This window comes from Mixophyes fleayi, chromosome 1, assembly GCF_038048845.1.
Source record: "Mixophyes fleayi isolate aMixFle1 chromosome 1, aMixFle1.hap1, whole genome shotgun sequence".
NCBI classification, from domain to species: Eukaryota; Metazoa; Chordata; class Amphibia; order Anura; family Limnodynastidae; genus Mixophyes; species Mixophyes fleayi.
The window spans coordinates 390,568,438-390,590,760 of record NC_134402.1 but is presented as its reverse complement, the minus strand read 5'-3'; the positions used below and the strand labels follow the sequence as shown (position 1 = coordinate 390,590,760).

At 38.8% G+C, this 22,323-nt stretch overlaps 1 protein-coding gene across 1 annotated transcript; it reads left to right on the top strand.

Annotated features, from left to right (window-relative positions):
- The first annotated feature begins 5,647 nt into the window (after positions 1-5,647).
- Positions 5,648-15,386, top strand: CCNH (cyclin H). The gene is made up of 9 exons (XM_075180601.1): positions 5,648-5,813; positions 6,798-6,920; positions 7,336-7,409; positions 7,651-7,861; positions 12,490-12,653; positions 12,808-12,878; positions 13,633-13,744; positions 14,617-14,677; positions 15,197-15,386. The coding sequence occupies exons 1-9, from the start codon at positions 5,697-5,699 to the stop codon at positions 15,212-15,214; spliced, it is 951 nt and encodes a 316-aa protein (XP_075036702.1). The 5' UTR covers positions 5,648-5,696; the 3' UTR covers positions 15,215-15,386.
- The last annotated feature ends 6,937 nt before the right edge of the window (positions 15,387-22,323 follow it).

The following is a 22,323-nucleotide window of genomic DNA, read 5'->3' as shown; positions in this document are numbered from 1 at the left end:
ACGTGTTCCCTTTCAGTTGCCACAACTTTAAGCAGTCATCGTTTTCAATTCTTGTTTTTGTTGATTTAATCAAACATACTTTATCTCTAACATTATTTAACACATCTGCATCAAAACTATCAATCTTTGGTAAAGGTCAAACACAATCCTTGCTCATCTTGACCCATTTCTAGCAGTACGCCGTTGCATACGCACCCTATTTCTTAAACATAAGAAACCTCGCCGAACAAATCAGCCCTTCCTTAGCCAGCACCTCATCGACCATCTCTAACGTTTGCTTAGAAACTGGGAGAAAAAATATCAACCCTTGCAATATCCTGTTTGAGTACTTTAGGACTGGGAAAACTGAATATTGAAGAATATCAGCATTTCCAGCTAATTTCCTCCACACCGTCTACAATTGGCACAATCGTACGGTTCTATCGCACAGCTTACAGATACTAAGCTACCGCAGGGTCTGCGATTGCAATTGAGACTACCGGTTTTCACTGTACACCTTGTATACTACTGCTTAAACACGTGGCAACAACACCGGAAATACACATACACAATGCAGGAAATACACATACGCTATGCAACACATTTACAATGCAAAATGACAATAAAAGGAAACAGTTATCTTTCTTGTCCCTAGATTCAAGTTAGCGCTCCTTGGATTACACAAAAATGGACATTCGGTTTCACAACACAGAATGATAAACAGGTTTTGAACACATTGCGTTCTTACTTATATATGACGCGTCTCCACCCTTTGTTGAGGAACCAAAATCCGTAGGCTTTGCGAATCTTACAGTATGTAACCTCCTCTGCAAGCCTCCAAATTATTAAAGTTATTTTACAGTTTACAAATAATCATTGTCTGCTGCGATTTGTGTGGTTCCAAAGCACAAAGCAATTTATTAGCAAAAGCAAAAGAATAACAAATAAATAAGTACAGCCGATACATACATTGCGCCCTGCTGAATCCAGCTTACATTCATTTAATCCTAAAGTGTGTGGTCAAAGAGACTGAATGCTGGTTCCAGAGAGCAATATATATACATTTGGTGTTATAGTAAATACAATACAGATGACTTGGCATGTTTCCATAGGTTCAGGCTCCAGGACAGTCCAGTAGAGTGTAGTTCATAGGTCAGTTCAAACTGCACCCTCCAAGGGTGGAGTCAGCTCTCCACCAGCTGCATACTAATCTTTCTGCCGAAAGCTAGTTCAAACTGGTCTATTTACATTACACACATAAACCCATTCTCATCAATTCCCTATATTGCATAACTAGCATACGCGAGGTGCAATCTCATAGCCAATAGGACCAGATCACTAAGGATAAACAGGGGATTAGAATGACACCAAACATGATATGTTTCCTGTAACCTGAACCATAGATCTCAATAAAGTGCTTCTAACATTATCATATTTAACTATATACTCAAAAACATTTGTTCAAAAATAACTGTGGGTTGGAACTATTATAAAAATGAACTATGTACAAGTGAATGTGTAAGTGTAAATGTATGTGTGCATTGTTTATCGTGCGACTGCGTCATAACATGTGGCACACTGATCGCAATCGCACAGTAAAACAATATTAATCAATATAGTTTCTTTCATACAATTATTTGACTTCGACATTACCATGAGAAAAAAACTGAACAAGTATGTTTTTATGGAAGGGTAGACATGAAAAAGCACCTTTTCTCACCCCAGACACACACAAATTGCAGTGTATGTCATATGTTTGCATAGCTGCATATGAATGATACATAATCATTTTGGAACAATGTCCTCTGGACATTTAACCAGAACAAAGTGAAGGAACAATATCATGTTTGGCAAAATCAAAACGAACCTCATACCAGCCATCAAGCATGGGGTTGTTTTGCAGCTGCATAACCTGGACACCTTGCAATCGCTGAGTCCTCTATGAATTTTTCTTTATATACTAGAGAAACATGAGAGGCTATCTGATTGACAACTGAAGCTTAGTTGCAATTGGATCATGCCAAGGGACAACGACAACAACCCTAAGCACACTAGGGTCAATAGCTGAAAAACAAAAAAAATTAAGGTTTTGCAACTGACAAATCAATGTCCAGACCAGCACCCCAGTAAAATGCTATGGTGAGACATTAAAAATATATTACATAAATTAATATCCTCAAACATTAATGAAGCAGGAGTGAGCCAACATTCATCAAATATGATGTAAGAGACTAAAAAATTCATGTAGAAAAAATTGCAGCTAAATGGTGATTCTAAAATCTATAGAATCAGGATATGTACTTACTTTTTCACATGTGGCGTCTTCATTTTGGCTTTCTGTTGAATCAATAATGACAAAGTAAAATCTATTATGTGTTATTTGTTACAAGATTAAACGTATTAAATTTTAGGGCTTGGTGAGGGAAAGGTTGATTGTTAATTATGTCCTCATATGTAAAAAATACAGATTTGAAAGAGGGTTTTCTTTCTTTCACATGACAATAGATTGATAGCCTGAAAATGCTTGGTTGTATGTGCTACTTGCTAGGTGGATGAGCATGCAAGCTAGTAGGGAACCTAGGAACCAAATATACAAAACTAAGAGATGCCAAAGGTGACCCTCCTAGTATTCTAGTGGTTTATCTCATCTGTAGCTTGGATCTTCCTTCTAATAAACCAGTAATGTGTCAATTTGTTTTATTGGTTTCACTTAGCCTGCACACTCACCCAGCCAGTCAGTTAAGTGACAAGAAACAATTGTTTTCAGTAGTCAGCTTGTCCAGTAAAATTTGACATGGTCTGAACAGATGTATGTTTAGTGATAACTGGTCAGATTTCTGTCTATGTTAAAGATGGGTCAATACAAAAGCTAAAACAAAATGTGATATCACTACATTCTTTTAAACAATGTTGATATATGTGTAGTCTTTATATTAAGATAATCAATGTGAATTAGACACTTGTTAACCATATAGGGAAACTGTATAATTAAAGTAACAATATATGCTTGTTAAAAGGTATATAAGCTTATACTTGTCTGCATAAGGATACATTTCTCTCTGCCTGAAAAATGTCCACAAATGATGTAAATGAAATAAACAACTTCATAAAACCTTATCACATTACTTCAAAGTACAGTATTAAAGTTGATAACTTTGCATGAGCCCTTAGTCAACCAATGAGAAATACTTATATTGCACACAAAAGACCAAACAAGTAAATAAGTAATGGTGTAAACTAAAACAGTGTTAAATAGAAGAAAAATAACCTGTATTCATATGCAATGAGGTTAGTCTGAGGTAAACTGTGTGTGTGACGAGCACTGTAGAATTTAACTTTTCGCAGTAGTTTCCCCAGGAAGAAATTGCAGAAGATTCACTCCAGAGATTTTCCAGATAAAAATATGCCTATAATACTTATGTTCTCCGATATTAAGTACTCGGTCTTCACAGAAAGCCATAAGATAGCCAGTCAATCTGGAGATAACGGCTCCAATGCTAGACATCCTACACTAAATGTATCAGTGTTTAGATGCATTCCTTTCCCATACCTCTTAGATTAAGTTCTTTCCTTCCACTTGTACCTTTTTGTCGCGAAGACCAGGGCAGGAGGGTCACTCAGTCTGCTGTTGTTACACACATCACAAAAAAGTGAAGGAAACACAGTAAGGTGTTAAATAAATCCAGCGGATCATCTAACCACTGTGGTACTAACATTTGCAAATGTGCGTCAAAAGGGGATTCCTACCTTACCTGAACTAATACTCCAGAGGGGTGGAGCTGTATTACAAACTCACTTATACATGGACCGTTACCATAGAGCTTGTCTGAAAGCAGTAGGGCCTGATGCACTGGTGAAAGGCTAAGCTGACATCTAACTAGACGAATCCTTCTCACGACTTACAGGGAAAATTGATGTTTTAGTTGACGCTACTGGGTAAAGAGGCATAGAGTCTAACACGCTCCCAGTGGTCACCAGGGACCTCCGCAAGGAGGTTTGGTCTTAGCTGCATGGGACATGCAGGTCACAGGCCTCAGAGCCAGTCAATAGCGAGGTAGCTGGAATCACTAGTAGAGAGTAGTGGACAAGTCAGGTCTCTACCACAACAGGTAACTGTAATGCAGAGAGGTAATCAGAAGCATCGACAGGGTAGCCAAGGTCAGAACCAGAAGATCCAAACAGAACCGATTTGTGAGGTAGAAGGGTAGAAGGGTGTCGGTGAAGAAAAGTGATGCAATTAGCAGTGGAGCAATGGAGCTCTCCTCTTTGTGTGTTACCTATATAACACAGTACAATGTGACTGCAGATTTAGAAGACCAAGCCTGCCAGCCCTAGTTTTTGCATTTCAGCAATGACAATTAGCAATGGAGCAATGGAGCTCTCCTCTTTGTGTGTTACCTATATAACACAGTACAATGTGACTGCAGATTTATAAGACCAAGCCTGCCAGCCCTAGTATTTGTATTTCAGCAATGACAATTATCAATGGAGCTCTCCTCTTTGTGTGTAACCTATATAACACCGTACAATTTGACTGCTAATTCAGAAGACCAAGCCTGCCAGCTCTAGTATTTGTATTTCAGCAATGACAATCAGCAATGGAGCTCTTCTCTTTGTGTGTTACCTATATAACACAGTACAATGTAACTGCAGATTTACACCAAGCCTGCCAGCCCTAGTATTTTTATTTCAGCAATGACAATTAGCAATGGAGCACTGGAGCTCTCCTGAATGTCACTGTAGACTTTGAAGAACACTGCTACCCCTTCTCTTTCTATTCTACCTATGACACTGCCCAACTGCTCTACAGACTACCAAAAACTGTGCTACCCCTTCTGTGTCCCTCTGTGAAATAGCGCTTGATCGCGGTGTAGGGCAGTACTTATAGAATCCAAAAATCGCGAGATCCGACGACGTAACAATGTTTTGCCTCGTTTACAATTCCAAGGGCGCGTGAAAGTACCGAGCCGCCTCGGCCTGGTACTCGGATCTGCTAAATTCGGGTGTGTTCGGTTCTCGGGGAAGTGAGCCTGAGCATCTCTAGTAATAACATATCAGCAGGTAAGTGCTGCAAGTTATAACAAATCTGACAATAAAGCAGGACAAAGGCAGACCTAGGAATAAATTTATTAAGCTGCGAGTTTTCAGCGGGTTTGAAAAGTGGAGATGTTGCCTAAAGCAACCAATCAGATTCTAGTTGTAATTTATTTAGTACATTCTACTAAATAGCCCTGCCCCTACTTCACCCTGGTTTATTATCACCACCCACTCCATTTGCTTTGATCAGACCTGTTGGCTGAAATACAGGCATGGGTTGCTACCCAGCTGCTGTGATTGTTTTTAAAACATAATCGAAGAGGTCTGCCTCTCAGCTGCTATACAAATGTATTTAGTGTGCTGCTAAGATCCCCAACCGCTCAACTCTAGACTAGTTTCATGACTGTTGTTTAGCCACAGGATGTACACCTGAGGTCTGGACAGTGAAAACAGACCCATATTAATATATGACTGTGAAAGAGCTATATGCAGTTATTGAAGGTGTAGATTTGTCAAACATAAAGTAAATTGTAAAGTAATTGTTACCAGATACAGTACAAACAAAAACACTTTGCAGTCAGGTGGCTGCATGCGACACCTCTGACGTCACATACACTTCCAATGAAGGCGCCTGTGGGGCCTGTGACGTACAATGTGTGCGCGGGAGAGGAGAGAGAACCATGTACCATAACAGCACTCAGAGGAAGCACTGGACCTTCCTTAGCGAGGAGGAGCCGCAGCGGCTGAGGATTCAGGCTAATAGTCGTTTCCGAGCGAAGATCGGGAAGATTGGGCAGGTATGGTGGATCGTTCTTGTGAGCACGGTGTCTGCTGCTATGTATGAGCTGGCTGTCAGTATACTGCACAGAGCTGTGTAATAGATAATGCTCCGTTCACTTTCCAGTTGGGGATTACATTATATATCCCTAGTTAAGAGCTCATTCACCCAGCAGTATGTTGTTGGGCTGCGGGTGGAAAGTGGGCTGTAAAGGTTCTAACTATCCTGTTTGCCGCTACTGCTAGAATGTTGTTAGGTGTGTCTCACTCACTGGTTTGAGTTTACTTATGATATGGAAAGGGTTGTTTTATTAGTATGGGTGGATGGCAGTGTTCATGCATGTATTTCTGCGTCATAGGTGCATGTAGCATTGTAGGACACTTGCAAGACTGATCAGCTAGCCCCATAGTGAACTTGGATTGGGTCACTGGGTCACCTACTTTTTTTTTCCCTTTTAAATTGTTCCTAATGGGCTGCTGAGTTTTTGTCTTGACATCCTGAAGTGCCCACCCCCCCCCCCCCCCCTACCCTGCCCCTCACACAAGATTTGCCAGCCCTCCCTGTCAGCTAGTGTATATTTCCTAGTTATTTGTATATATATGTATATGATGTGAACCATTAGTCCCACTCAACTTGGTTGACAAAAGAGCTAACAGTAGGAGCTGGTTGGGTTAAGTGTTGTGATGGCATGCAATTAAATGATTGTATAATCCTGTGCATTTCTCACTTGCTCTCTGTCAGATACCTTTCTAGTATGTAGTTATAGAAAGTTAAAATACTAGCTATATAGGCATTCTTAGCCAGGAATAATACGAAAGTTTTCCTCTGAGCTCCCTCGTGTGGCGTTTTTATGTCTGCAGCCAATAGGGAAAGAATAGTGAAGTCCCCCTACCCTCTAAAATGTAAATGTACAGAACTGTGATTCCAGGTGCAAATAATTGTATTTTGTCAGGTTTCAAGTTTCCAAATGTCTGTGACTTAGTATATATATTGTCATTTGCAGGCACATCTATTTGAGACATTCAGTTTCGATGCTAATGAAGAATTGATCATATGCAAATATTATGAGAAAAGGCTGCTCGATTTCTGCAATGCCTTCAAACCTGCAATGCCTAAATCTGTCCTGGTGAGTAAAATCAAATTAAATCATCTCTCCGTGGTGCTGATACAAAAATAAACAAGTCTGCCTTGAGTTTATTTTACCTTGTTTGAAAAGAGTTATAGCTATTTTGAATTAGAGCACCTGTCAGTATAGATATAAAGCGTGAAATATATTTTATACCATCAATCCTATTAGTAAGTATATATACACGTGTATCTTCAAATCTCACCTCTTCTAATTTAAGCCAATTCCCTATGTGAGGTTGGATGTATATTGCATATACAGCTTAGTTGTGTTTTATATTAATCAAAGTAGATCTGTTATGTAAAAATATTTATAGTATACACAAAGTTAAACTTTATAATTTTTTTTTTTTTTTTTTTTTACTCATGCTAACCAAATAGAGTACATAAATTTGTTTTTTTCTCTTCTCTTTCAGGGGACTGCATGTATGTATTTCAAACGCTTTTACCTCAATAACTCAGTTATGGAGCACCATCCACGTATAATAATGTAAGCTGCTGACTTAGAAATAGATGTGCAGGTGAATGTTAACCATAAAATAGAGATTGTGGCTTATTACTGTTAACATGCTTGATCTGAAATTTATTTTTACTTGTGTATGAAATTATGATACCTTATGGTGGGGAAACCTAAAAACATCTCACAATTTAAATTGATTTTCTCACTGTATAATATGCCAGTAGCTAAAGCGCCACCTACTCTTTTTTTTTTTTTTTTTTTTACATTTAAGGCTGACCTGTGCATTCCTGGCTTGTAAAGTAGATGAATTTAATGTATCCAGTGTCCAGTTTGTGGGTAACCTACCAGAAAACCCTGTGACTCAGGAAAAGATCCTGGAACAAATCCTGGAATATGAATTGCTACTCATCCAGCAGCTGAATTTTCACCTTATAGTGCATAATCCGTACCGACCTTTTGAAGGATACTTAATTGATTTAAAGGTATTATGTTATAAATCAGTTTATCTGTCATATTACATTGACATTATGACTTTTTTTTAAATAAGCATGGCATCAATTTATTCTTCCCCCCCCACGTTATATTATTCCTGCCTGTAAGTTGAAATTGTAGTTGTAAATGTTGTTTATTTATATTTGTCCCAATTAATTTTCAAGTGAATTGTACATACAGATGTGTGCTGTGCAGCAAGCTTCTGTAGAGTGGTGTCAAGTAAAAACATTCCATTAAAATGAGCTTGTTTTTGGTAGGCATACAATACTGATTTGAAGAGAAAAGTGGCACTTCTGTAATATTACATTGCACATGTGTACCTTCTGTTTTGGAGGCATCGTGAGTTTAATACGGTGTAAGACATAATCTGTATGTATAGTACATGAATGTTTGTTTAGTAGAAATATTTAAAAAATAAATTTCAGTATTGTGAAAATTAGAGAAATAAGAAGCCTTTGTATTTAATCATATCTCTGAGGTTGAGGCAGTCAGTCTTTAGGTCCTGGAAATGGTGGATGTCAGGATGAGGGCCTAAATAGAATGTTAAATGTCAGGGACCCAAATAAAATATCAAATAGATAAATAGAAATGTAGATGCATTCCCCTAAGATGATTTTTTGTTTTTCCCTTTAAAACATCTGGTCAGTTAGCCCAGTGGTAGGTAATTAGGTTTAGCAGACATTCTGTCAGGAAACTAACTTAAGAGCTGCAGATCAGACATGCCTTGTCATTGGTCCTGTATTTCCTATTTAGAAAAAACCTTCTAATTAGGCAGGGTAAAAACAAGAGTAAGGTGTAAATTAGGGAAAGCTACGTGTTACTTTAGGCCACTACAAAATATAGAGATATTAACGTCAAACAAAATTCCCTCATATTTTGGGATATTAGTGTGCCACTCCGTACTCGGGGCAAATGCTGCACAAGGGTTGTGAAGTATAGATACCAGCAATACAGGGAAACAGCCACAGTTACATGTCTTTTGAAATGATAGCTGACATCTGTAATACCAGGAGGTGTTAGGAGTCCCTCATGATGAAAATTCTGTTCCTGGGCAAAGTTCTGCCCAAGAACTGCATGGATGCTATGCAGCTGGTGCCACACTTTTTTTCTTAAAAAAAATTTCTTTCATGTAACGCGATGAAGTCAGAGTGCTTCTAAAACCTTTACAATGATCAGAGACTAAAATATCTAGAAGTTTGTCTGGACACACTACAAGGGAGAGTGTTCCTGTCTCTAGAAAGAGAAATTAATTTCAGAAGTTTGACGAATTCTAGGGCTCATAGCTGCAGCCCTAGAGGTGATTCTTTGGGCAAGACTTCATCTGAGGTGCCTGAAGCACTGTTTCTGCACAACTTCGAACAGAATTGCAAAAGACCTGCATTAAATCAGTCCGTCAAGATGAGATCTGCAATGCTGGTCGAAGGAGGATACACTGACTGTAGGAAGATCATTTGTGAATAGCATATGGATTATCATTGTTGCAGATGCCAGCAAGAAAGAATAGGGTGCACACTATGGTCATATGACAACCCATGGGATCTGGGAAGAACAGTAGCCAGATTGGCATCAAAGTCCAGGGAATGTGAAAGCATGTCCCCAGTTCTGGGAAATTGATTGATTTCTGACATGACTTCCCAAGACAGACAATTGAGCTATAGAGGCATACATCCATCATTAAGGTGAGGTACCTTAACCATCTAGGAACCTCATCCATGTTACGCCATTTGAAGCGAGTTCATAGAAAGCTTTTGTGAAAATCAGAAACTTATGCTAACAAATAACAAGCAATCCAGCATTAGCTACCTCCCTTCTCTCCGCTAGATCCCAGCACCTGCAATCTACACCTCCAACACCTTCATCATCAATATCCTCACAAGTGATCGGAGTTAGTCCTCCATCCAAGTTTCTAAAGCCAGATGACTCCTTCCCTATCCAGGACTCCTCAGAAGAATCCTTGAGCGTTGGGCCCACTGCTGCTGGGGGTGGATCTTTAACCTAGAAGCAGACCACGAAGAAGACTACGAGTAGTTTACAACAATTGACTGTTAAACAATCCTTTGCAAGAGGAAGCAAGTATGTAAGCTGTCACCCTGTTGCAAAGTGGATCACAGATGCCATGGCGATTATGCTAGTATTAGATCTGCGACCAATATCTACTATTAGACAAATTCCATCATGACACCAGTTTACTAGAAAAGATATTCCTCACCTCTACCAGAAGGTTCGTAAAAACTTAATTATTGGGCTACAAAATGTCATTCTACCCACTGTACACGTAACCACAGATATCGGGACAAGCGGAACTGGGCAAACTAAAGATTATATGATGTGACAGCCCACTGGGTTGGTGATTCGCCTTCTCCAGCAGGGACAGCAGCAGCATGTACCCAAGAACGTCACATTTTTCCGAGGCAGGCTACTCTGTGTATCATCTGCTTCACTAAGAGATATTATTATTATTATTAGTGTAGATTTGTAAGGCACCACAGTGCCGTACAGTAGGGACGATAAGGACATACATTAAACAAGAACAGACAAGGCAGACAAAATGAATGGAGACATAACCAAGGGCATGGAGGAGCCTGGTCATTAGAGAGCTCACATTCTAAAGGGGAGAGGGCACAGCTGAAACGAGGAGCGAGTGTGGTTCAGAGTGGAGATCGGGATAGTTGTGAGGGTACATTAGTGTGAATAGTGTTATCGTGGATAAGGTCACCTCTAAAAAAAGAGATGGGTTTTCAAAGAGCATCTAAAGATTTGAAGGCTGTGGGAAAGTCTGATTGAGCGTGGTAGGGAATTTCATAAGTGGGGAGCAGCATAGGAGAAGTGTTGAAGGCAGGAGTGAGAGGTGGTTATCAGATGAGACAAGGCACAGATCAGAGGTAATGCCGCTGACCACCTGTTTGAAAAACTAAGGGATGTCATTGCAACATGGCTTATCCTGCTTGGACTTTCCTGAGGATATGTAATTTCTGATAATACAACCAATATTGTTAAAGCTTTACAGCGGGGAGAACTCCATCACATTCCCTGTTTTGCTCATACAATCAACTTGTTGGTACAGAGCTTTTTTAAAAAATGACAATGACATGCATGAGATGTTGTCTGTCCCGAAATATTTAGGGTCATTTTCGGGATTCTGCAACAACATGTAGGAGAATGCAGCAATTGCAAGAAGAATAGAATTTAGAGGGAATGTACTTTAGTCCAGGGGAGTGGAGAATACTTTCCGTATTGTGCTAAAACCACTTGGAAGTAATCACCTGGGAACAGTGTGCAGACACTGTTTGCTTGAGTCAAGTGATTTCCCTAATCACTTGCAAAGCAGCAAGAGAAATTGGAGGAAATGAAACAAAGCAATTCCACTAATTATGTTGGACTTGTAGATTGAGTACGTTATTCCCTTCGCCAGGATCCAAGAGTTATCAACATCTTGAAATCGGATCATTACATTTTGACAACTGTGATTGATCCTAGGTTTAAGAGCTATATCTTCTTTTTCTTTCCAACTGACCCAGATCTCAAGAGATGCAATGAGCTCCTGGTCAACAAGCTGACAGCTCAAGTGTTACATGACACAATGACATCTCCTCCTTTCAGTTTCTCTGAAAATTGCTGCTAGGAAAAAATTTAGCTTTCCTAAGACACTCAGTGGTGATGCAGATGAGTTTGCACAACATTTTGACATTTGGTCTGGTCTAAAATAATTGCCCAAAAATCGTGACAGCTCTTCCGTATAATGAACTACAAATTCCATGAGGAAGGCCATTACCTGCAATTACATCAAAGTACACAGACTTCTGTGATGGTGGATTCCAGTGGGGATGAATTAGTATTGTTTAAGGATGATGTACACACTGATGAGGGTGAATATGATGACAGTGTAGATTGCAGGTGCGGAGATCTTTGGGTAGAATGGCATGTTGGCAATTTTATGTTTTTCTAAAGTAAGCTTTCACCTTTATTAGAGAGTGGTTATTTCTTTTCTTTAAAGAGGCACAAGCTTTTTGTTTACATTTGTTTCCCTGACTAAAAAAACACTATGCCCTTGAACTTAGGCTTCAGCACATGAGGTAAAGGGATTAGTATCATGTCTGAGACTGGAGAGTGACAAGAACCCTGCCAGCCCTCCTGTTTCTGAGTGAGCTGTGGTACAATAAAATGTAACTGCAGATTTAGACCAAAACTACCAGCCCTATTATTTCTATTTCAGCAATGACAATTAGCAATAGAGCTCTCCTGAATGTCCCTGGAGACTTTGAAGCACAGGGCAGTACTTATAGACTCCAAAACTCGCGAGATCCGACGACGTAACAATGACATTTTTCCTCTTTTTCAATTCCAAGGGCTTGCGAAAGTACCATGTCGGCTCTGCTCGGCTCTGTACTCGATCTGCTAAGTTCCCGTGTGTTCGGTTCTCTGGGAACTGAGCCTGAGCATCTCTAATTTTAATATACTTGCTAAACGCTACGACAAAAGTAAACTAGATGACCATTAACCTGTACCCCTGAGCCCTGCCATCGCGGGCATGCTGAAACCTGTTAAGATTTGCATGAATAGGGTGAATTATCTGGTATAGTTGATACATCTCTATAACATATAAAACTTGTGTTTTCAGACTCGGTACCCCATGCTGGAAAATCCAGAAATGTTACGAAAAACAGCTGATGACTTCATACACCGTGTTACTTTAACTGATGCTTGTCTCCTGTTCACGCCATCAATAATTGCTCTCACGGCGGTCTTATCTAGTGCTTCCAGGGCAGGACTTAATGTAGAGAGGTATGCTGTCAAACAATTCTCACAATGACATGCTAGAATTTACTCTCACGATTAATAGCATGTTTTTATTTATGCAAATGACAATGGTTTGTGTTTTGTTTTGTTCCTCTGCAGGTTAAAGTAGAAAAAAATCTTTTTGTTCTTTGCATTTCAGTTATTTATTGGAGTGTCTCTCGTTAAAGGATAATAAAGAAACCATGACACATTTACTGGATGGAATGAGACGTATGTTTTGCTTTTCTATACTTGCATAGTGAAACTGTATTTGTCTTAGATATCAGAAGTTGGGGTAAATTTCTTCCAAGAGTGTAAACCAAGGTTTTCTTAAATCGGCTTTTCTGTATGACAAGTCTTTCGTGAGCTGCTCTGGTTTTCAAAAGACAAAAACAAAAAACTCCTATAATAAACTGCGTGTACTTTCAAATCTAAATTGAAATGTCAATGTTACAAGATTAATGTTTATTAAAACCAGAGAGAGCTGGGATACATAAGGCTTATGTATAAACATGTGTTAAATAATGCTATGGTTATCACTGCACTTTGTTATTAAATGCAATGTGTTAATTGATAGATCTTTAGCTTTAATCATTGGGTCTAAAACTAGTGTTTTATCTAACATGAGCACCAACTGGCTATGCAGCTTGCCTATAGGATAACTATAGATTTAGTTATCAAACACTTTTCATAAGCAGAATGCTGGGTAATCGTGATTTGTGTGTACATGCATCCCGGACCACCAGCGGGGGTTATTTACTGACAAAGCACAAATGTGCAAGAACTTCCAGTAACCAATCGGCAATGGGCTTTGATCCATCTAGGGCAAACTAAACAATGAAAGAGAGTGTCTAGTCCCTTTTGTACTGCACATATGCACCTTGTTGATAAATAGATCTCACTCTGTGTGGCGTATATTATTATTTATTTGCTGTTGGGAAAGTTGTTCAAGACTAACATGAGCCTTTAAACAATTGTCCTACAGGATTAAAGATACTGGTGTCGAAATATGAATTTGCCAGACCTGAAGATGTTGCTGTAATAGAGAAGAAATTGGAAAAGTGCCACAGCAGTGAAATGTGCTCAGTGGTCAATGTGTAAGTAGCAGAAGAAGCTAGATATGCATTGCACCTATGGTCACACTCTCACACGTTTGTGCCCTTCTGCATTTACTTCTATACCATTTTCTTGTGTGGGAAGAGGGTATATATATTTTTAATTGTAGAAATATACAGTGGTCGAAGAGGAAAAGTTAGAAGCGTTGGTATGGCAAATGAAACTGAATGTGATAGCTTGAAATTTAATTTTAGATGATTTGCAAGCATTCCACACTCACCCCAAATTGCCCCCCCCTCCATCTCACCCCCCCCCCCCCCCCCCATTTGTCTGTACATTCCCAATCCTGAGTCCTGCCTATGTCTTGTTTGTAGGCTGATTCTCCACCTCCTCTGTGTCTGTGCATGCCCCCTACCCACCTTTTTATATAGTGTCTTGTAATTGCTTCTCTTTCCTGTGCATTGTTTGGTCCATTACCCAATGCTGTGTCTGGTCATGACCCCATTACTGCCTGTCTTGTCTGTTCTTCATTCAACCCTCCTCCCATGTGTCGTCATTGCTCTCCTCCCCGCTCCACCCAAAAATTCCTTTCTTTTTGTCCTGTCCATGACCCCATACTTTAAAACCTGCTCTTGGTGTTCACCTCCACTCCTCCATTATGCATGTAATGTTGACCAGTTGATGTCACCATGCCACAAACTGTTTCTCTCCCTTACACCGCACCTCCTCTTTATATTTGGAAGAGCAAGCAGTGCAGATAATTACTCTCCTGGTGGAGTGCAGGAATGTTGACACTATTGTGCACTCAACCCAATACTAAATTTCAAGTTTTGACTAGAGTAGTTTAAAAAAAAAATAAATAAATTCTATATTTCTAAATAAATGTGTTAATAACGTATTTGCTGTGTTTTAGGAGGAAGAGAAAGGGCTATGAAGACGATGGCTATATATCAAAAAAGCCCAAAACGGAAGAGGTTTGCACGTTTTACCACGTTTATGATGATAAATTAATACCAAGCTCATTTATTTGTGGTCATGTTTTGCCGTCTTCATTCATGCAGTTAGGAAGATTTATTTTCTAAATTGGCACAGTTATGTAAATTTTCACTAAACTAGCAACCAATCATACCTTACCTTTCACTGTCTGTCTTGTACAAGACAGATGGCAATTGATTGGTTGCTAGAGGGTTAGTGCAAATTTGCACTTTCAATAGTGTTAGTAATTAATGTTCAAAGAGGAGCCAGATTAGTAGTTGTAAACCAACTGAAATTTTTCCCATATCACAAGCCAACATAAGAATAAAAATTAAAGTACACTCTTGCTCAACTAATAATCCTGAGAATTCAGCATATCTATTCACTAGGAAAAATGACATTAGATAATTTTAACAGATTGGCAAGTTAACAGCTTATGATAAATGTTTAGGTCATATATACGCAGCTATTGATCAAAATATTTGCCTTCTAATTGTTAAATATTTGTTTTCTTTTAGGATGAGTGGACAGATTAGGATCTACTGGATTCCCTATAGTTTTACCAAGGCGCTGCCCTGCAACTGTGTACATACTGTATTAAAGTTATTTCTCTTTTCCATTGACATTTTAAACCACTGAAATGGGTTCAGCATTTGTTTAAAAAAAAGTATTATACTTAATGTATTGAAATAAAACCTGTGTACATGATATTAGAAGCCTAATTAATTTACAATTGTAGATCTCTTCGTATTATCTTTGTTATTTTGGGGGTTTTTTTTATGTAAAGAAAAAGCACAAAGTATGCATTACTTTTTTGAACTCCATCTTCATAACCAATATCGTCATGAACAAAGTGTTCTGAACCGTGTTTTGTGATGTTTGCGAAAGATGCTCACACAGGGGCTGGTGCTACCAAAGCATCATTTAGTCATGAACTGGCTAGATCTCATACTGACAATTCTGATTGCTTTTATGAGCTTGGAAGATTACCAAAAACCAGCTGCTGAATGTCACTTTCTGACTACATTCTCTCTAATGACCCCTTTTGTCTATCACATGAGTTTGTTTTGTTTTTTTGTGGCTAGCCATATTGCACTATTAGACAGTGACCTATATCAGAAGCAGTTTTGCAGCATTTCTGTCTTTGGAAATACTTAACAGCTGTTGAAATCAGCAAATTGGATAAAGTAATTTCAATTAATATCGAGCAAACTTGATTGCCTTTGTCTGAAATTATGCGTAGGGCACGCTACGGTGTGGAAGGGCGTATCCAGCCGCAACACGTGGCAATAACAGTTTTTACACTTTATGTATACATTCGCACAAACACACACATTTGTAAATAGTACACATTAATCGTAGTTGCAACAGTTATTTATGTTGAAATATAGTAGTGTTTATGTGTAATACTATAATTTATATGCATATTAGTGATACATATGGTTCAGGTTAAGGGAAATGTGTCATGTCTGATATCATATTAATCCCCTTTACATCAGCAGCTGTCCGGTGCATTGGGCGAAGACAGTGGTCCTCAAATTTTTTAAACAGGGGGCCAGTCAGTTCACTGTCCCTCGGACCGTTGGAGGGCTGGACTATAGTAAAAACAAAAACTATGAACAAATTCCTATGCACACTGCATATATCTTATTTTTTTAAGTGAAGAAACAAAACGGGAACAAATATAATATTTAAAATGAAGTTAAATCAACAAATTTACCAGTATTTCAAAGGGAACTATGAGAGTTGTAATCCGGCTGCGCTGTTCGGTTCCTCTCACCACCTGAAGCTAGATTGCAGTCGGACAACAATTCCCATGATCCAGCGCTTCAGCCGGCCAGCCAATCGGCGGCCGCTGCCGCCCCCTCTCCCTCTTCCACCAATGACCGTCCTTCTCATGTAAAAAAAAAATGACAGGCAGCGGCGGCATAAACACCCGGCGGGCCATATAAATGTCCTCAGCGGGCCGTAGTTTGAGGATCCCTGGGCAAAGAGATCGCACATTGCATACTCTAGTTATTGATGTTGGGGAATAAACCTTTAATATGATGCTGACTATAAAATGCTAATAGACTAGTTGTAATTGGAGTCTTGGCGGGAAGAAAGGAGCACATCCCCTGGAGAGATGACCCCCACCTTTGGATTCTTTAGTTTGAACTAGCCTATGATCTGCAACCCCCTGGACCTTCCTGAAGCCTGGACCAATAGAGGCAAGCCATACCATCTGCATTGTTTTACTGTATTTCTGTTTGCATATAAGCAGTAGCTCTCATCTAGTGTTCAGTCACATTGACCACAGACTTCAGACCTGAATGACTGTTCACTGGATCAAGAGCGCCTGCGATAAGTAACGGCTGTACTTATTATTTCGCTTGAATTATTCAGCTACTTTGAGAATAAATATTTGTGCGTTGGAAACACAAATCGAGATTCGACAATCGTTATTGGATAGCGACAAAACGTGCATAACACAGGTTTATAGTTTACACAATTAATCACGAAAGATCATCTAAACTAAGATACAATGCATTAAAAGGGTTTTCAGGGAAAATATAGTTTTCTGTCAACACTAATGTGTGGGCACTGATCTAAAAAGTATAAACTTACTGCCCTGACCACACCCACTTCAGCTTTTTTCCTACTTCAGGATCCAGACCGGCACTGATTGATAAATGTGACAAATGCCAAGGCATTGTACTGTTTGAATGCTGATTCTGCAGTAGTTGTCTGAAGCCATAAGACAATGTCTGTTGAGCAGGGATGCTGTGGATGTCCTTTGTGGGGTGTGTAATAACAGGCCAAGGATCCCATTTGCAACCTCTGTCTGCCAGCTATCAAATGTCAGCAAGAAGTGTATAACCGAGAGAAAAGGTTATTTGTGTTGTTTATGAGCAGTGTCTCACAGTTCTTCTGTTGCTTCCAGCTGGTAGTACAGTGACCGAACAGGACTCTGACACATATACTCTTATATAATTAATAGGTTTTCAGCAACTCTTTCATTAGCACTGTAGACCAGAAAGCTACTTTCACTTAGGGTTGACTGGTTTGGGTTTTTATGTGTTCTGTAGTAGAGGCACATTCTGTTGTCATTGATGGGACACTTGCACTGAGGCTCTTATCAGGAGACACTCTCTCATATATTAAGTATATTTACATTATTACAGTAGCTTACAGTGTGCATGGTATTATAGGATGTGTACGGTAACTATTTATTTGCATTGTTAGGTATGGCATCATTGATTTTCAAACTTGTCACGGGTGGGATAGAAAGTAGACAGACATACCTTCTCACCTAGCGAGTAATGTTATACAATCTCTGAATGTATCATTTACCCATTTTGAAGAACTTGGTATAGAATGTGTTACAAAAAAAACAAAACAAGAAGAAAGTATAAGTTTGATGCAAAATAATGACTTTTTGTAATTTTTTTTTTATCACAGGTGGAAATAATTCTTAGTAACACTCATTTTATGTATGTAAAACACAATGTACATCTATTGCTATATAATAATTTTTTGTCACTTAATATGTTACTCTTATTACAATTTTCATTGTTTTTACTTTCCACTTTTAACCATTTCATAAAAAAAATACTCCCTCCCACTTATAAAATTTAATAGAATTTATTTGTTTTGAACAGCACACTCAACCTTATTCAAAAACATTACTTTCACTGAACGGTCCTCTTCACAGGAGCTCTGTCCAATGCCAGCATAGCTATAGTGAGCAATCTTTCTGGAAGATTTTTTTAACTGTACCAGCAAAAATGCTCCTGCTGTTACATCAGCAATTTCAGGTGGCTGTATCTGAATAACTTCCAGTCAGGAAGTATGATCTTCAGGACTGTCAAATTCACTTAGGGCATTTGCAGTTTGAAAAACTAACATTTTGTTCTCAGACTGAATTGTGCCCAACATTCAAAGTCTGTTTGGCATGGCCCTGCAGCTACAGCAGGGACAGTAACCCATCAATACCAAATACAATTTTCCATCCTTGTTTTCTTCTATTTTGCTTAGACAGTACTTAGAATTCTCAATCTGAAATCTGTGGTTTTACTCTGCTCCATTGTCCATACACATCAAAGTCATCTTTCATAACATAAATTTTTGACATCAAAAAATATCTTTATGTTTAGTAAATTGAACTAATTTTTCAATCAAGTTACAATTCTTTTCAGGTAGGCAAATACAGCATACTTTTCATGGTCAAGACAATCACTGACGATTGCAAAGGAATGTTTTTCTGCCCTTGAAAGCCATGCACAAGCAGTAAATATAGTGACCGGATTGTGGTTCAAATGCACTGACTGTATTTCATCCTGGGTCACTGCAGAGAAAGATTCCTCAAAATCAATTTGAGTACAGCCTGGGCTTCCTTTAGATTTTCAATCATGAATGTTTCAAATTGAATTTTAACATAAACATGATTTTTGTATGTGAGTAACTGAATTTAACTCGGCAATACCATCTTCAAGTGAGCCTTCAGTCTAGTTTGGGATGATAATTTCTTTCCAGCTCATGTTGCTATAAGTGTTTACATCAGCAGAATCTAATGTTCTGAGATCTGTCATGCATTCTTCATTTTTTGAATCCCAACAAATTCAAGCAGTTGACTTGTTTCTTTTGGAAAGTTCAAATTTGGTTTGCCGATCACTTTGATAAGATACACAAAGTTTGCATTTTTTGTTTGTAAAGACTCACCGCATCCACTTTTGTCAACTTCTTTCATGTCACTCTGCTAATCAGCGCTGATTCCCTGTTAGGTGATAGAATGTGATGAACAGATGAGCCAATTCCAGCAGCTCTGACACATTACGTCTGCCACCAATCTGGGATCTCGCCTTTATAAGGTTGTTCAGTTCTCACAGTGATTACCAGTACATCTCTCCATGGCTGCTGGTTCAGGCTCCAGCCTCCTGCATACTCACTTGCTGTGTTGCTCACTGTCTCAGCGTTTCTGTTCCCGGTTACTTCGCTGAAGATCCTCTTCTCTCAAGGCAGTGTTCACCCTTACACCGCTCAGGACACTCTGGGCCTCTTTCATGACCATGTATATTTACTTATCAAAAGATATACTTCCTAGAACTTCCTTTATTTATGGTGAATTTAATTGGCAATTACAAATGGGATTCTCTTTCATGACAATAAATTTAGCATTTGGAGGTTCTAAAACTGTTTGTCTGAATCTTGGTGTTCAATTTCAAAATGTTTTTTTTTATTTTTTTTTAGATGCAATGAACTTGCGCCAATGCTTACTTCTAACCAGCTGTACACCTAACCTCAAAACAATTATAACACTACAAAAACGTTTGTTTTTTTTGTCAGGGGCCAGACAATTAAAGCACTGTTTTTGCAAGTTAAATACTAAACATAAACTTACCTTCTCAAACAAATTCCCAGATAATTCTTGAAGTAAACACTTTAAATAGCATCAAGACTCACTAAGAACTTGCAGAACATAAACTGCTGATGCATAGGGTAGTGGTGGCAACTTTGTAAACAAAATTTCTTCAGTAGGCAGCTACCAACTTGAATTTCTACCATTATTTAAGACAAGTGGTGCTGCAAAATTATTTTTCTTTCATAGAATATTAAATTTAAAATTATTTACTAACAAAATGATTAAAAATGTAACTTTGATAATGATTCTGAAAAAAATAAAAATGGTCAGGTTCATCTTCTCATGGAATACCCCAGTACTGGTTACATTTACATTTGATAATCACTCCATAATATGGTGTTTACAAAAAGATCATACAATATTGTCAAACCAAAACATATGCCAGTTAGTACAGATGTGCTAGAAAAACAGCTATTGTGGATATGCCAAAAATTGTTTCCTGTGACAGGAAACAAAGCCTACTGTAGATTTTGAAATGTGTTACGAGGTATCCTGTGTATTTTGTTGGAATGTGTACACAATGGATAAATAATGCAGGCACGTAAATGCTGTGAATTATAATTGCTATTACCTTACAACCTTATAGACTTACAACCTTCTGCTGTAATCTCTTAGGTACCACCAACGGTGGGACAAGAGAGCCATATGAGTGAAAATAAGAATTCCCTTTCATTCAGTATTTGATAAAAGCATGCTGTTCACCCATGGCCAAGCATATAGAGTACCACAAGGTCCACCCTAAACAAAACAACCAAAAAAAAAACCCCAATCCCCAATAACTCAGACCCTGTCTTAGAATATCTGCTCTGCGCTAACGGGTGGGGTAGGTGTTTCCAAAGAGGAAAACAGCGACAGTACTTACACTGACAAATATGCCGATGAGTACAATACCAGCATCTATCAAATACAGACTTACCGTAAAAGCAAGGGAGAACATTGCAGACACGCCGCCTATAAATTCCGACAACTGAAAATGGCAGCATTGTGATTCTCCCGACATTGCCAGTTTTAAGGGGTGAATGCTAGGACCAGCGACCTAACCCTTGTTAGGAGTATACAGTACTGCCATTGCCCCCTTAAAACCGGCAATGTGAGGAGGATCACACTGCCGCCATTTTCAGCAATTGGAATTTAAAGGCGTCTGTACTGTTGTACCTCGCTTTTACGGCAAGTCTATTCGATAGATGCCGGGATTGTATTAATCTGCATATTTCTGTCGGTGTAAGTAATATTGCAGTTTTCCTCTTCAGAAAACGGACTACCACTGGTGCTAATATCATTAACCAGCATCTGCATGGTTCCTTGGACCGAAATGGAGCAATGAGAATGACCACTTATGTCTCTTTGATCTTTGTGAATATTGGCATCATGGGTAACAGTGGGAGTACAATAATACAGGTGGAATTACTATGGTTATGTCTTTTGCATCTGCTGTCAGTGTACTGTCTTTTGGATAAAGGGGCAGGCTTATAGGTTTGTTTTGCCATGAGATCTGACTGGAATCCCTTGACAAGCTACTATGTTCCAAAACGTTGCTTTATGCCCATTTACCATGATTGATTGTCAGCCTGCTATTGTAGTTTGCCACCATGAAGATTCCCTGAATGTAAATGCCCAAGAACACATTTCCTGTAAGATTTGTGAGAAGAGGGCATTGTTCTTTTCTTATGGATTAAGCATGATAATACTGGCTGAGTATATGTGTACTGGATGGGTTTAGATTTTTCTTGGAAGAATTGTAATGTGGTTAGTGATTTTAGATTCTGTGAGTTTGAAGGTAGCTTTGACTCCTAAGTCACAGATACATTGAGCACATATTTGTTGAACATGTGCTTACCTATCCTTTTGCAGAATGTGGGTGTCTGGCAGCCAATTCTGCTTGGCGGTTTGTTCCAGACTTAGAGAATGTTGTTCTGAACAGTCCATATGTGAGCATTTGCTCATGGCGGTGCTTCTTTTTAGAGATCATTAAGGTCAATTCAGTTGTCAATGGCCCTTAATTTTATACATAAGTCAAAAAGCTGAAAAAGAGAAAGGTCTATCAAATTCAACAGCCCTCCATAAACTCTAATTGAGTTGATCCAGAAGGAGGCAAAACAAAACCCCTAGCATGACTTTTACTTTCATATTAAGTTTTACAGGAGGGAAAAAAAATTCCTTCCTAACCCAAAAAAATGGCAATTGGGCAAATCCTATGGCTCGACTCGATAATGTCCATACCTACCAAGAGGAGCAGCTTTAGGA